Below are 12212 nucleotides of genomic sequence, written 5' to 3'. Positions count from 1 at the left end.
CACGGGTCAACTCTAGACAGTCCTAATACTAGCTACATAGGGACGATCAGGGTGTGGTGTAGTCAATGGGAATTTCCTCTGACTTGAGGTGCCAGGTTGTCAGTCTCCTTTACTGTATGCCAAGTGGGACAGTGATGGGGAGTAGACAACTGTGACTGGCTGCAAACAGTCCTAGAAGCAGCCCTGGGTTCAGAAGACCAAGATAGAGGCCTAGTCCAGCTCTTTCTTATTAGCTAAGTGAGTGTGGATATATTCTCTAACCATTTGGGGATGTTCTCTAAACTTTTCTGGGCTTCAGTTCCTGCAGCTGTAAATGGGGCTAAATAACACCTACTCCACTGGGTCATTGAAAGGCTTATATTGGATAGCAGATGTAAAGCATCTACAGAGTGTAGGTAGGCACTGTGAACTTGCTTAGTAATCTTATTTGATCACTCTTACTTCAGTTCTCTTACTTCAGTTTTCTCATCTGATAAATAGGGATAATAATATATACCTTGTGACATTTAAATGAGATGAAATGTAGAAAAGATCTTTGAAATGGCAAATCTCAATATAAATGTTAATTCCTGCATGTGTGCAAATTGGTACCACTAATAACTGCCTGAGGGTCATTGGTTGTCTGGCCCAGCAGATTTCTACTGTGTGTTGTTGGTGGTGTTTAAATTTAATTGTTGTTCAAGTACAGTTTTCTATCTGTTACTCCCATCCCAGCCAACCCCCCAGTACTCCCCACCTCCCTTTCATTTCCACCCCCCTTAGTAGTTATCCATGTGTCCTTTATACTAGTTCCTGTAAATCCTTCCCCTTTTTCCCCTGAAATTCCCTCCCCTCTCCCCTCTGGTCACTGTCCACCTGTTCTCTATTTCAGTGTCTTTGGTTATATTTTGCTTGCTTGTTTGTTTTGTTGTTTAGCTTCCTGTTAAAGATGAGATCATATGGTATTTGTCTTTCAATGCCTGGCTTATTCCACTCAGCATAATGTTTTCCATTTCCATCTATGCTGTTGCAAAGGGTAGGAGCTCTTTCTTTCTGCTGCATAAAATTCCATTGTGTAGCCATGGCTGGTGTAGCTCAGTGGATTGAGCACGGGCCTGCAAATCAAAGAATCGTGGTTCGATTCCCAGTAAGGGCACATGCCTGGGTTGCAGGCCAGTTCCCATCAGGGGACACATGAGAGGCAACCATACATTGATATTTCTCTCCCTCTCTCCTCCCCTCCCCCTCTAAAGATAAATAAAATCTTTAAAAAATTCCATTGTGTATATGTACCATAATTTTTTGATCCATTCATTTACTGATGGGCACCTAGGTTGCTTCCAACTCTGGGCTATTGTAAATTGTGCTATGTCTACTGTGTGTTTAGTGGGGAAGGATGTGTGTAGAGCTGGGGAGAGTAAAGGACACAAAGGCAGAAGAACCCCATGTTGTGGAATCTCATCTTAGGCCAGGATTATATTTCAAAATCAGACCATGAGGTCAAAATCATGTATAATTAAGTTTAACTACTGAACTGGCTCTGGGTAACAGAAGTGAAAACACCATTCTAGTTGGGGAGGCAGACAATAAACAAGCAAAAAAAACCAAACTTAGTTTGTGGGATGGGAGTACTATGAGAGAAAAAGCTAGAGCAGGATTAGGGAGTTCTGGAATGACCAATTGCAGTTTGAATGGAGTAGCCTGCTGGGAAGCTCAGATTTGCATGAGCCCTGCTGCAACAGCCAATGCAAATGCCCTGAGGCAGGCAGGAGAGTGTCTGCGTGGTTGCAGATGAGGATCCCAGTGTGCTGGCACAGAAGGAGGAAGGAGGGGAGCCATGGGGATGATATCTGATGCTGGAGGGCCTTGTCAGCTATTGTGCTGACCTTGTCCTTTCATCTGGGCAAGAGAGAAGGCCATTAGATAGTTTTGAGCAGAGGAAGGACAAAATATGCTTACTGAGATCACTCTGGTTTCTGTGTTGAAAAAAGCCTGTAGAGGAACAAGGGAGCTAGTAAGGGGACCATTGCAGTGCTCCTGATGTGAGACAGGGTTGGCTTGGAGCAAAATGGCAAGAACTAGTTAATACTGGACATTTTAACATTAGAGCTGCCATTGCATTTACTGTCAGCTGTATAATATGAGACAAGGAGATGAGTTCAAGAGAAGCTCCAAGGATTTTAGCTTGAGTCTTGGGATGGATTTGGCCATTACTTGAGGTGATGAAGCATTTGGGAGGAGCTGGGGAGTGGTGGTCAGGAACTGGGTTTAGGACAGATTAGGTTTGAGATCCTACCGGACACCCAGGGGGTAGATGTGGAGTGGGATGTTGGATGAATGTAAGTCTGGAGCTCAAGGGCAAGTTTAGACGGCAACTCTATGCTCAGGACTCATCAGTATATAGATAGCATTTAAAACCATGAGATGGACCAAGCTCTCCCAGAGTAGGTAGGGAAAAGGTCCAAGGCTGAGGTCCTGGCCTTGCCAATGTGAAGAGGGTCCAGAGATGAGAAGGAACCAGCAACTAGGACTAGAAAGTAGTGGCTGGGGAGGTGGGAGGAGAAATGGGAATGTGGTGTTCTGGATGCAGGTATGGCAGGCAGAGGGGCATGGAGAGATGCTTTCACGGTTTGACTGGTCGTTTCTCAGCACCGGCAGTTCTTTTTGAGGATGCAAAGTACATGATGCAACCCCATTGTGTTGTCACTTTCAAAAAAGCATATTCCAGTAGTGTGTGGGAGTCTAGGACTCAGGTGGGCAGGATGAAATCCCTATGCTTGCTAATACAGCCTGTGGGCACTTGTTGGGCCAGGAAAGGCTTCAGAAGACACATGGCACAGTTACCATGCCCAGAGACCCTTGGTATATGCATCCAGGCTCTGAAAGCTGTTTTGAAAGTGGAGTTCTAATAACCTTCACCCACCCTACAGTGTTTATGAGGATTCAAAGAAAAACACCTGAATTACTGCTCAGGCCCAGGAACCTACCATGTTCTGGACAATTTTGTGACTCTAGCCCTCTGCTGTAGATTCCAAGTGTTGCAGTGCATGCCCCCCAGTGTCAAAGCCTCATCTAGACGCTCTGTCCACTCACCTGTTTCTCACTCCCCAAAGAGTCACACAATTCATCATTCCAAGAAATCTTAATTTCTTTATTTTTTTTGACTCAACAATTTTTTAAAACTTTTTTTCTGAAACGTTCTTGTTGTTATGAGCCTTTTGTTTTGTTCTCGTTAAATGCACTCGACCCAAAATTGGTTTGGCATATCGAAAAGGAGACCAAGGAGGGACTGGGGGCATGGAGGGCAGGAAGCCTGAATGGACAAGGAGAAATTGAGGGTGAGAGAAGAGGAACACAGAGACAGCAAGGAAAAAAATGGGAATAGAGGTGGAGACACAGAGAAAGGAAGGCAAGGGAAACCAAGAGAAAAACAAATAAACAAAACCCAAATAAAAATAACAAGATTTAGAAGCAAGTAAATTCAGGAGCCCAAGGAAGGGAATAGGAGAGGAAACCAAGACCCTTCCTTCTCTATACCGTCCCAGCTGGGGTTGGGGGCGTCAAGGCACCAGGTCTGGTTGGGGTGGGGGGGACGAACACCTGGGCTCTCGATGGTGGCTTTGCACTGGACTGCAGTGGTGTTCAGCCCCACCAGGGGGCCCTGCCACATAGCTTTGAGGCCTAGGAATTCACCTTGGTGATTCTGGCTGAAATGGGAACCAAGGGACCCACTGCACCCTCTCTTTCTTTGATTGTCAGTCTAGAGATAAAAAGAGGGCTGGGCAGGGGAAGAGGATGAGGGGCTCCTTGCGTGCCTCCAGTCCCCCTGGAAACTCTCCCACCCTGCCAACTCTTCCAGCCCCCTTGCTGGTGTCAGAGGCAGCCTCTGTCTCTAGCTGGGCTGGTGCCTGGGTCAGGCCAGCTTCTCCATCTACCCTTGTTTCCCACCAGCATCTCAGACCTCCAGCTGTCCCTCCCACAGTGGAGCAAACTCCTGGCCTCCTAAAGCCAAGGAAGGCCATGGAGCTGGCTCCCACCCTCCTCACAAAGCCACCTGGGCAAGCTAGTACCCACCCTTATTCTCTTCTGGGTCCTGACTCACCCATGCTCTTCTGGTGAAAGCCTCCCTACCAGAAAAAGCCAGAGATGGAACCCAACACTGCCTTTTCCCCACTCCTGTCCCCCTACATGGGACAAACCACCATCTTTGGTCTGACCCCTTCTCCCCTGATGGGGACAAGCCAGCCCCAGCTCCCGAGAAGGGAGGGGCTTTCTAGCAGCAAAAAGGGCCCCTCCAGCCACCTACCTGTCCTTTTTCCCTAGTTCCTCCCTAGAACCCCTCCCCCATAACCCAAAGAAGTTCATGGCAGCAGCAGGCTGAGACCCAAAGATGTTTGAAAACTCATGGCACTTGTGAGAAAAGAGGGACAAAAGAGACAAGGGAGGGGTCAGAACAGAGGTGAGGGCCACCCCTGGGGAAATGGCAATTATGGGGCTGGGTTAGTATGGAAATGGGACTATGTTACTCCCCCCCAGTTGGGGGGGGCTCTGGGAGGGCCAGGGTGACAGGTTAGAGAGGATGGGGCTAGAAGAGGTACTCAGGAGACATGTTAAGCCTGACACTTTTAGAGTCCACAGGTTTGCGCTTGAGCCCCCAGAACACGGTGTCCTGACTCCAGGCCCTGGTACCTGGCTTTGCCTCCCGTGCAGGAGGGTGTAGGGTAGGGAAGGTGATCTCTCACCTTTGTGCCCCAACCCCCCACTCCCAAAGACGACCATTTTATCACTCCCAGCCCTCCCTCCTCAGTCACATCAAACCCTGGTGCCCTTGTTTTCCTTCCCCCATCAACCTTTCTAGGAAGGAAATCAGCTCCTCATCCCCAGCTGAATTCCAGAAGCAAAAGACAAGAGGCAGGAACTCAAAAGGACAGCGCAGCCATCTTGGCAAAAGCATCTTTGGGTGTGAGGGGTACCTCCCCTGGCCCAGTGGGGAGGGAAGGGGGAGACAGGTCCCCAGTCCTGGGGCAGGCAGTGAGGTACACGCCCCAGGAAGGCTGACTGATGCCAGGGGCAGGCGGAGCAGGGAAGGAGATGACAGAAACGGGTGCCAGGAAGGAAACGGGTTCTTTGTTTCGCTGTTGCTTCTAGGTTTTTTTGTCTCTGGATTGTAAAAAGCTGTTCTGGCGGCCCGCCCACTCGGCTGGGGATGCACACATATACAGAGAAGTCCTGGCTGCCAGGGCCCAGAGGCGGCACTCTGCTCCGGAGAAAGCCTGGGCTGGCTGGGCCGCAGGCTCCCAGTGGCTTCAAGTGATGAGATTTTCTTTCTTTCTTTTTTTTTTTTGTCTTTCCATTTCGTTGAAATATTTACAGCAATTAAGGGAGGAAGAGAGAGGAAGAGGACAAGGGCCCCCTAGGGAAAGATCCAAGCCCAGGACCCACTCCCCAGGGAGATCCAGACCCAAAATCTGCTCCCCAGATAGCTGAGCCCACAGGACAGGAACTGCCCAAATATGGCCACCCCTGTGGGCTGGGGGCCCTTCGGGGAGTTGTGCTTCATCAGGAGTCACCCCAAGGGAGGGGGTCATTGGGTGCACTTGAGGAGGGCTGAGGGGGCAGGCTTGCTGGGGAGGCAGGAACTAAGAGCAGAGGGAAGGAGCTTCAGAGAAAATTCAACCTTTAAACCATCAGCCACAAATGCCCATTCTGCTGGCTCTGGGGCTTATATCCTTGGCCAGAAGCCCCAGTCTCCAGGGAGCAGGGAACTGTAGTGCAGGAGGAAACTGTCCTTTTGTCCTTCTGCCCCCCTCACCGCTGCTCCCTCCTGGTGCAGCCCAGTATTTCTGGCTACAGAAAGAGGAGCAACTGACAAGTTTCAGCCAGCAGAGCCTTTGGCCCAGGGATACCAATCCTTCATTTCCCTCCAATAGTAGGAAGAGTAGGGGGGAGGGGGAAGTCAAGAGTGGGCTGCACCCTTCCAATTTCTCCTTCCTTACTCCCCTGGGGACCTCCTGGCTCCTCCTCATGGCACTTCCCCCAAATCGAGCTGGTGCATGTGGCTGGTGGAAAACCCTGTCTATGAACCCTGCACCTCAGGTCCCCACAGCAGAGCCCCCAAGGGGCCTACAGGGACCTCGGACAAGGGACGCCTGGAGGGTGGCCCACCAGCCACTGCCTCCTTTAGTCTCCTCTCCCACCAGAGCCCTTCCCAGGGTTCCCTCCCTGGCCCGGGCCACCAGCCCCTGGTCCTTGAGGTCCCTTAGAGGCTGGTAACCAGCTGCATCTGCCCATCCCCATCAGGCCCTGGCCCCTCGAGGCCTGGGGCTGCCAAATAGCCTTCGTGGCTGGGCCGCCGCACCTGGTAGTAGCCCTGCAGGGGGTTTCGAGCCACCAGGGCAGGTGGGCGCGAGGTGTAGTAGATTTCAGGGGGAACTGGGGGTGCAGGAGGGGGTGGGGGCAGGGCCTCACTGGGCCCCTCAGGGCTGCTGTCCGGGTAGGAGGGCGAGTCCCGAAGGTTGGCCCCACTGGCATAGAGGGAGTCCCGGCCAGGAGGGGAGGAGAGGGGCCGGCTGGTGGCCCCGTCCTCCGCCGTGCAGCTCTCTGACTCGTCCAGATCACTCTGGTACAGCACCGACTGGGCCCGGGGCAGCAGCAGAGGCTCCTCCAGGGCCTTGTAGAGAAGTTCAATCTCTGCCCGGTCAGCACCCCCGGGCCCACCCGCCTCTTCCTCACTGCCACCCCCTGGCACAGGTGGCACAGGGGGCTCAGGTGGTGGAGGGCCCTTGGCCCCGCTGCTACTGCCCCGAAGATTGTTGTGCACCAGCTCCGAGATGATCATCTTCTCAAAGGCGGCAGCATCTGCCAGGTTCCGGCCTCGGGGTGGCTCTGGTGCCCCATCCCCTGGAGGGAAATCCCCACTTCGCAAGGAGTAACTGTTGTTGAAGTTGCCATTGAGGGGCAGTGTGTCCATGCCACAGGCTTCCCGGCCTCCCAAGGGGTGCTCTGCAGCAGAAAGGGGGTGCTTAAGAGGAGGGCAAGACAGCGAGGATGCAGGCCACATGGACTGAGGGTTTACCCCTGCCCCTGGGGACTGGGGTCTTTCATTCTCTCTTCCTCACTGGCAGTGGACACCCACCATGCAGGTTGGTGGGAGCGGGGAGAAGAGACCAGTTTTCCTAGGGTCCCCTTCCAACTGGGGGCTCAGCATCTTAGCAATGTGAGAAGACCTGGGTGACTGGGTCCATTTCCTGTGCTCTGATCCTCATCACCTTCTTTCTCCGCCTGAGGTCCAAATGCGACACCAGCCACCAAGCCAGAGATTGCATGTGTGTATGCTGGGGACAGAGGAAGCACCCAGAGTCCTCCTCCCTAAGTAAGTGAGGCCATTTGAGGGAGCCACTGTCTCGTTCCCCTCCCAGCCTTGGAAATGGTACCAGGAAAGTCACACTTACTGGGTTCCCGGTAGCTCCCTGCAGGTGCCAGCCAGTAGGGAAAAGAAAGAAGGTGAGTGGGCTTGGATTGCTGAGTCTAGGTTTCAGTTCAAGAGGCATGAAGACACCCAAGTGAAGACCCCTCAGGACGCAGACCCCCCAAGCTCCCTGATCTGGGCTGTTGCCCTCTCCTAGCACTACAATAGTCTCTCACCTGGGGAGTTGAAGACAGGGGGTGAGGAGGGGTTGAAGCCCACTGACTCAGCAATGAGGGTGTTGTACGGGCTGGTTCCCCCACGGGGCTGCAGCACAGGGTTGGTCAGCAGGTGGTTCCCCATGGTACCTGCCCAGGAGGTTAGAGGTCAAAAAAGCAACCTAGAGCCATAGGCCAGGAATCTCAAGGGACTGGAGCCAGGGGCAAGTGATGCCGTCTCACCTCGATTTAGTGTGGGGGTGCTGTTGATGTCACCAGCCATGAAGGAGGATTCTGTCTGTTTCCTTACGGTATCATTCCACATCCTCCGGATCCGGCTCTGAGGACACAGCCCAGACATGAGGGGATCCTCAAGCTGCCCACCCTCCAGGATCTTCCTGAGACTACTTGCTTGATGAGCACCACCAGGGTCATGCCCCCAAGCACTGCCCTGCCTCTGGGGCTCTGGATCCGACACTCAGCCCTGGGAAGCCCTGCCTGGTGGCCAGCCCCACCTCAGATACCTGGGTCCCTGTGTAGTAGCGGGTGTTGCTCCGCATGGCTGAGGTCTTGAGTGAGCCGTGAGTGCCCCCAGGTGGGGAGCGGATGCAGCAATAGGAGTGTCGCAGGCACTTGCTGTACTCCTTGTGCACCTGGGAGGCAAAGAGGACAGGCAGCTGGCAGCAGGTTGTCCCCGCCTCAGGAGTCCAGAGACCAAGCTATGGGCAGGCATCAGAAACCTGTCCTGTTCCCCAGCAGCTAGAAAGGTAGGCTCTCTCTTCCCACTCAAGCCCATCTTCCTTTCTCCACCTCCACCCCAGTTTCTCATCCATGGACTCAACAGTTCTTCGATGAACATCTTTATGTGTCAGGAGTGGATTAAGCCCAGGGGATAGTCAAAACAAGTAAGACACAAAGCCCTACCTACCAGAGCTGCTATTTTAGTAAACAGACATGACACAGATGCAAACATCAGTACATAATGTAGAATGTCTAATGATGTTAGGCATTGTGAAGAAACCTATGGCTGGGAAGGGACAGTGCTTGTGGTGGTGGGGGCTGGAGGTGGTGTGCTGATTTCAAATAGATCAGGAGAGGTCTCACTGAGAAGCAGCCATTTTGGCAAAGACTTGAGAAAAATACAGCAGCAGGCCCTGTGGAAATCTGGAGAGGAACAGGGGACAAGCCCTGAGGAGGGTCCATGTCTGGGTGTCTAAGAGAACAGGAAGGTACAGTTGAAAAGAAGGCCCTTGTCAGGCCACATGGGCCTGGGGCTCCTGTAAGGATGTTACTGTCCCTGTATGTCCAATGGGGGCCACCAGTTTTGAGAGGAGAGACACAGAAAACTTTGCAGGACTCTCTGATTGCTGCCTCCTTCATCCCCAATCTTAGCCTCATCCACCCTATTGTCTCCCCAGACTAACAACAGCCTGACAGGGGTCCCCACTGCCTTAAGAACCAAGTTTCCACAACTTTGAGTCATGTATACCCTGTATGCTCTCTTCACTTTCCTCCACTTCTATTATTTCTTTCATTTACTTTCTTAAAATTTAGATTTCAACACGTTTTATTTAAAAAGAAAACTTCTTATCACCACGAGACTCATAGTTTGTCCCAGGACTATTAAAGTAGGAGATGTCTGTCTGGATGGTGTCCAGTCATCTCCATTTTGCACGCCTGCTTCATGCCCCACACCCTGGGGAGAGCCCCTGTCACCACGTCCTAAAGCTATCCTGCTTTCTTGCTCTTCCAGTCCTCTGTCCACTTCTTTTTCAGTGCCTTCTTTACCCTCAGTTAAATCCTCTGTGAGCCTGAACCCACATTCCCCTTGAAGCGGACACAGGCCACCGAAGAAGGCAGGCACCTGGACCTTGTCCCTGATCTCACCTTCTTCTGTAAGGCGCAGTGAAAGACAAAGATGAACACCCCTTGGAAGGCGTTGAAGGTGGTGAAGAGATAAGCCATGACTACTGACTCTTTGTTGATGAAGAGGAGGCCAAAAGCCCAGGTGAGGCCCAGCAGGAAGAGCAGTGCGATGGCCCCCAGGGCCCAGGATCTGGGGTGGGTAGGGAGAAGGGACAGGAATGTCAGAGTCCCTGCCAGGGGAGATGCCTCCCCCATTGGCCTCTTTGGACCTGGACGCTGTCTGCAAAGACCCACCTGGGTGAGTCTGCCTCAGGGGAGTAGCATGCCCAGCAACACTTGCACCCAGCCTGGGCCTGAGGGGCAGGCAGAGGTTGGGGGTTGAAGGTTGAAGTTCGTGAACAGTGCTTCCCCTGCATCCTTCATCCTTTTGGCCATATTTCCAGACCCTTAAACTATCTTTTGCTGCTCACTTATCTTTAGATGGCCTTAAAATAAGACTTCTTTTGTTTTTATGTAAAGACTCTGTTTATTTACTTTTCAAGAGAGGGGAAAGGAGGAAGAAAGAGAGGGAGGGAAACACTGATGTATGAGACAAAAGCTAATCGGTTGCCTCTCACACGCCCCCTACTGGGGACCTGGCCCGCAACCCAGGCGTATGCCTTGACAGGGAATCAAACTAGTGACCCTTTCAGTTCACAGGCCAGTGCTCAATCCACTGAGCCACACCAGCCAGGGTTAGATTCACTTTCTGAATTCAGTGTTGCCCTAAGCATTGTTGTCCCCCAAACCAGAAACTGAATGGGCTAATGCCAGGTTTTTAAATACTCATTAAGTGTATATATATAACAAGCATGATAAAATACCATTTTTGTCCTTAAATCACATTGTGGGCCCTGGCTGGGTAGTTCAGTTGGTTAAGAGTATTGTCTGATACAGGAAGGTTGCAGTTTGATCCCCAGTCAGGGCACATATAAGAAATAATCAATGACTATGTAAATAAGTAGAACAACAAATTGATGTTTCTCTCTCCTTCCCCACTCCCTCCTTCCTCAATTAAAAAAAATTTTTAAGCGATCTACTGACAAGACATATGGACAATATTTTTTAAAAAATCATGTTGTGTGACAACACAGGTGACAGCATCACATTTTAGGCTAGGCCAGTGTGGAGCTTTAGGGGACAGAGGTGCAAGGAGGGGGTGCTCACTTAATGTTGTCGAGGCGACTAGAGTCGGGCTTGAGCACAGACGAGCTCCGGATCATCTTGTGCAGGGTCACCATAAGGAACACCAGGTTCACCTGGGGGCAGGACAAGGGGAGGGGCTGTGCTGGGGCTGCTTTGCCTGCTGGTGTGAGCTTCCAGGCCAAGTCTCAGGGTAAACCCCTTCACCGAAGCCCCCAGGTACATGCCGACAAGGCTCCTAGGGGGCTGTGAACAGCTCCCTCCTGCTGGGAGAATGGGGCCCAAAGCCTGACCCAGAGCAGGGGCTCAAATCACAGCTCCCGGATGGACAGACCTTGGTGCTGAAACTCGGCAGACCCACTCTGCTCCTGTCCTCTTAGCAGGCTGTTCAGTTCCCACAGTTCTCAAGGGCTTGGGGAGATGGGGTGTGCAGGGACAAAGCTAGCCTGGAGAAAGGGTACTGCCTTCTAGCTTACCACGATAACAAAGGAGACGGGCCCAATGAAGCTCCAGATGAAATAATTATCCACTCGGAGCCAGCAACTATAAAGGAAGCAGGGCCAGGTAGAGAGAGGCAGAGGAGGGCCCCTCCCTCCGACCCCAGGAGTCCAGTGCCCCAAGAGTCCTGCTGTTGAGCAGGCAACCAGGCAGGAGGAGAGATAGAGGGTGGGGCAGGCAGTGGCACTCACGCCTTCTCGGTGCCGTAGCTGCGGTAGTCGATGGCAGCTGCTATGCCTACCACTAGGGCTGGGAAGCAGTAGCCGCCCAGGTAGTAGTACTTGGTGCGGGAGTACTCGCTCTCAAACACTTCCACCAGCAGCAGATAGAGGTGCACACCCTCCAGGCACAGCCAAGAGAAGGCAGCCAGGAAGAAGTAGTGCAGCAGGCCGGCAAAGATGGGGCAGGCAATCTGGGGGGTGAGGGTAACACAGATGAGGGCTGCCCAGCCAGGAGGACTCTCTTCCCTCCCCCAACCCCGACCTTGTGCCTGGCCCACCTCATACTGAGTCTTGTCTATGCCAACCAGGAAGAGCAGCTCAGCCAAGAAGAGGTTGATGCACAGGTTCTTGTGGATGGTATTGCGGTCAGTCTGCAGGCCCCGCAGGAAGCAGAAGGTGGAGATGCAGATGGCCAGGCAGACCAGGGAGATCACAATGCCCACCCAGGTGATAACTGACAGCAGCAGCTCATTGATGCGGCCCTGGTACTGGGGGACAGCAGAGAGTATGCTCAGCACCCTTGACTCACAGCCAGGCTCACCCTAGGCTCAGTCAGCTAAGTGCCAGCTGGGGCTAGGCCACAGGCCACAGGCCACAGGCCACAGCCCCCACCCCTCTGGCTTTCTGCCCCAGGCCAACTTGCCAGCCCCCACCCCTCTCCAGGTGGCACGCTCACTTCCTCATGCTCTGGAGGGTGTGTAGAAAGATGACAAAAGGTGACACCAACTTGCTTCTCCAGAGTGCCTTGGGAGAAGGTGGGACCATGACTAGATAGAATCAGAGGTGTGCGCCTCATGGCCTGGGCTAGACTGGTGGCCCCCCCCCATGCCCACAAAGCTGGCC

General features: G+C 52.7%; 1 protein-coding gene across 7 annotated transcripts in view; it reads right to left on the bottom strand.

Moving 5' to 3' along the window:
* Positions 1–3109: 3109 nt before the first annotated feature.
* ADGRL1 (adhesion G protein-coupled receptor L1) overlaps positions 3110–12212 on the bottom strand; it is a 45261-nt gene continuing 36158 nt past the window's right edge. For 6 of the 7 annotated variants that reach the window (XM_053663765.1, XM_053663764.1, XM_037145816.2 and 3 more), the window contains 10 exons: positions 11648–11857; positions 11340–11560; positions 11127–11193; positions 10675–10766; positions 9490–9658; positions 8127–8255; positions 7846–7942; positions 7624–7752; positions 7431–7448; positions 3110–6981 (listed from right to left, as the gene is read on the bottom strand). In XM_053663765.1, the coding sequence (XP_053519740.1) occupies positions 6239–6981; positions 7431–7448; positions 7624–7752; positions 7846–7942; positions 8127–8255; positions 9490–9658; positions 10675–10766; positions 11127–11193; positions 11340–11560; positions 11648–11857 (1875 nt within the window). In that variant the 3' untranslated portion in view covers positions 3110–6238. The remainder of the gene's footprint in view (positions 6982–7430; positions 7449–7623; positions 7753–7845; positions 7943–8126; positions 8256–9489; positions 9659–10674; positions 10767–11126; positions 11194–11339; positions 11561–11647; positions 11858–12212) is intronic. The other variant, XM_053663766.1, reaches the window with a different exon arrangement.

This window comes from Artibeus jamaicensis, unplaced genomic scaffold, assembly GCF_021234435.1.
Source record: "Artibeus jamaicensis isolate MK-2021 breed Jamaican fruit bat unplaced genomic scaffold, CSHL_Jam_final contig_3290, whole genome shotgun sequence".
Lineage (NCBI taxonomy): Eukaryota > Metazoa > Chordata > Mammalia > Chiroptera > Phyllostomidae > Artibeus > Artibeus jamaicensis.
Note: the sequence above shows the minus strand (reverse complement) of the source record. Positions and strands in the feature narration are given on the sequence as shown.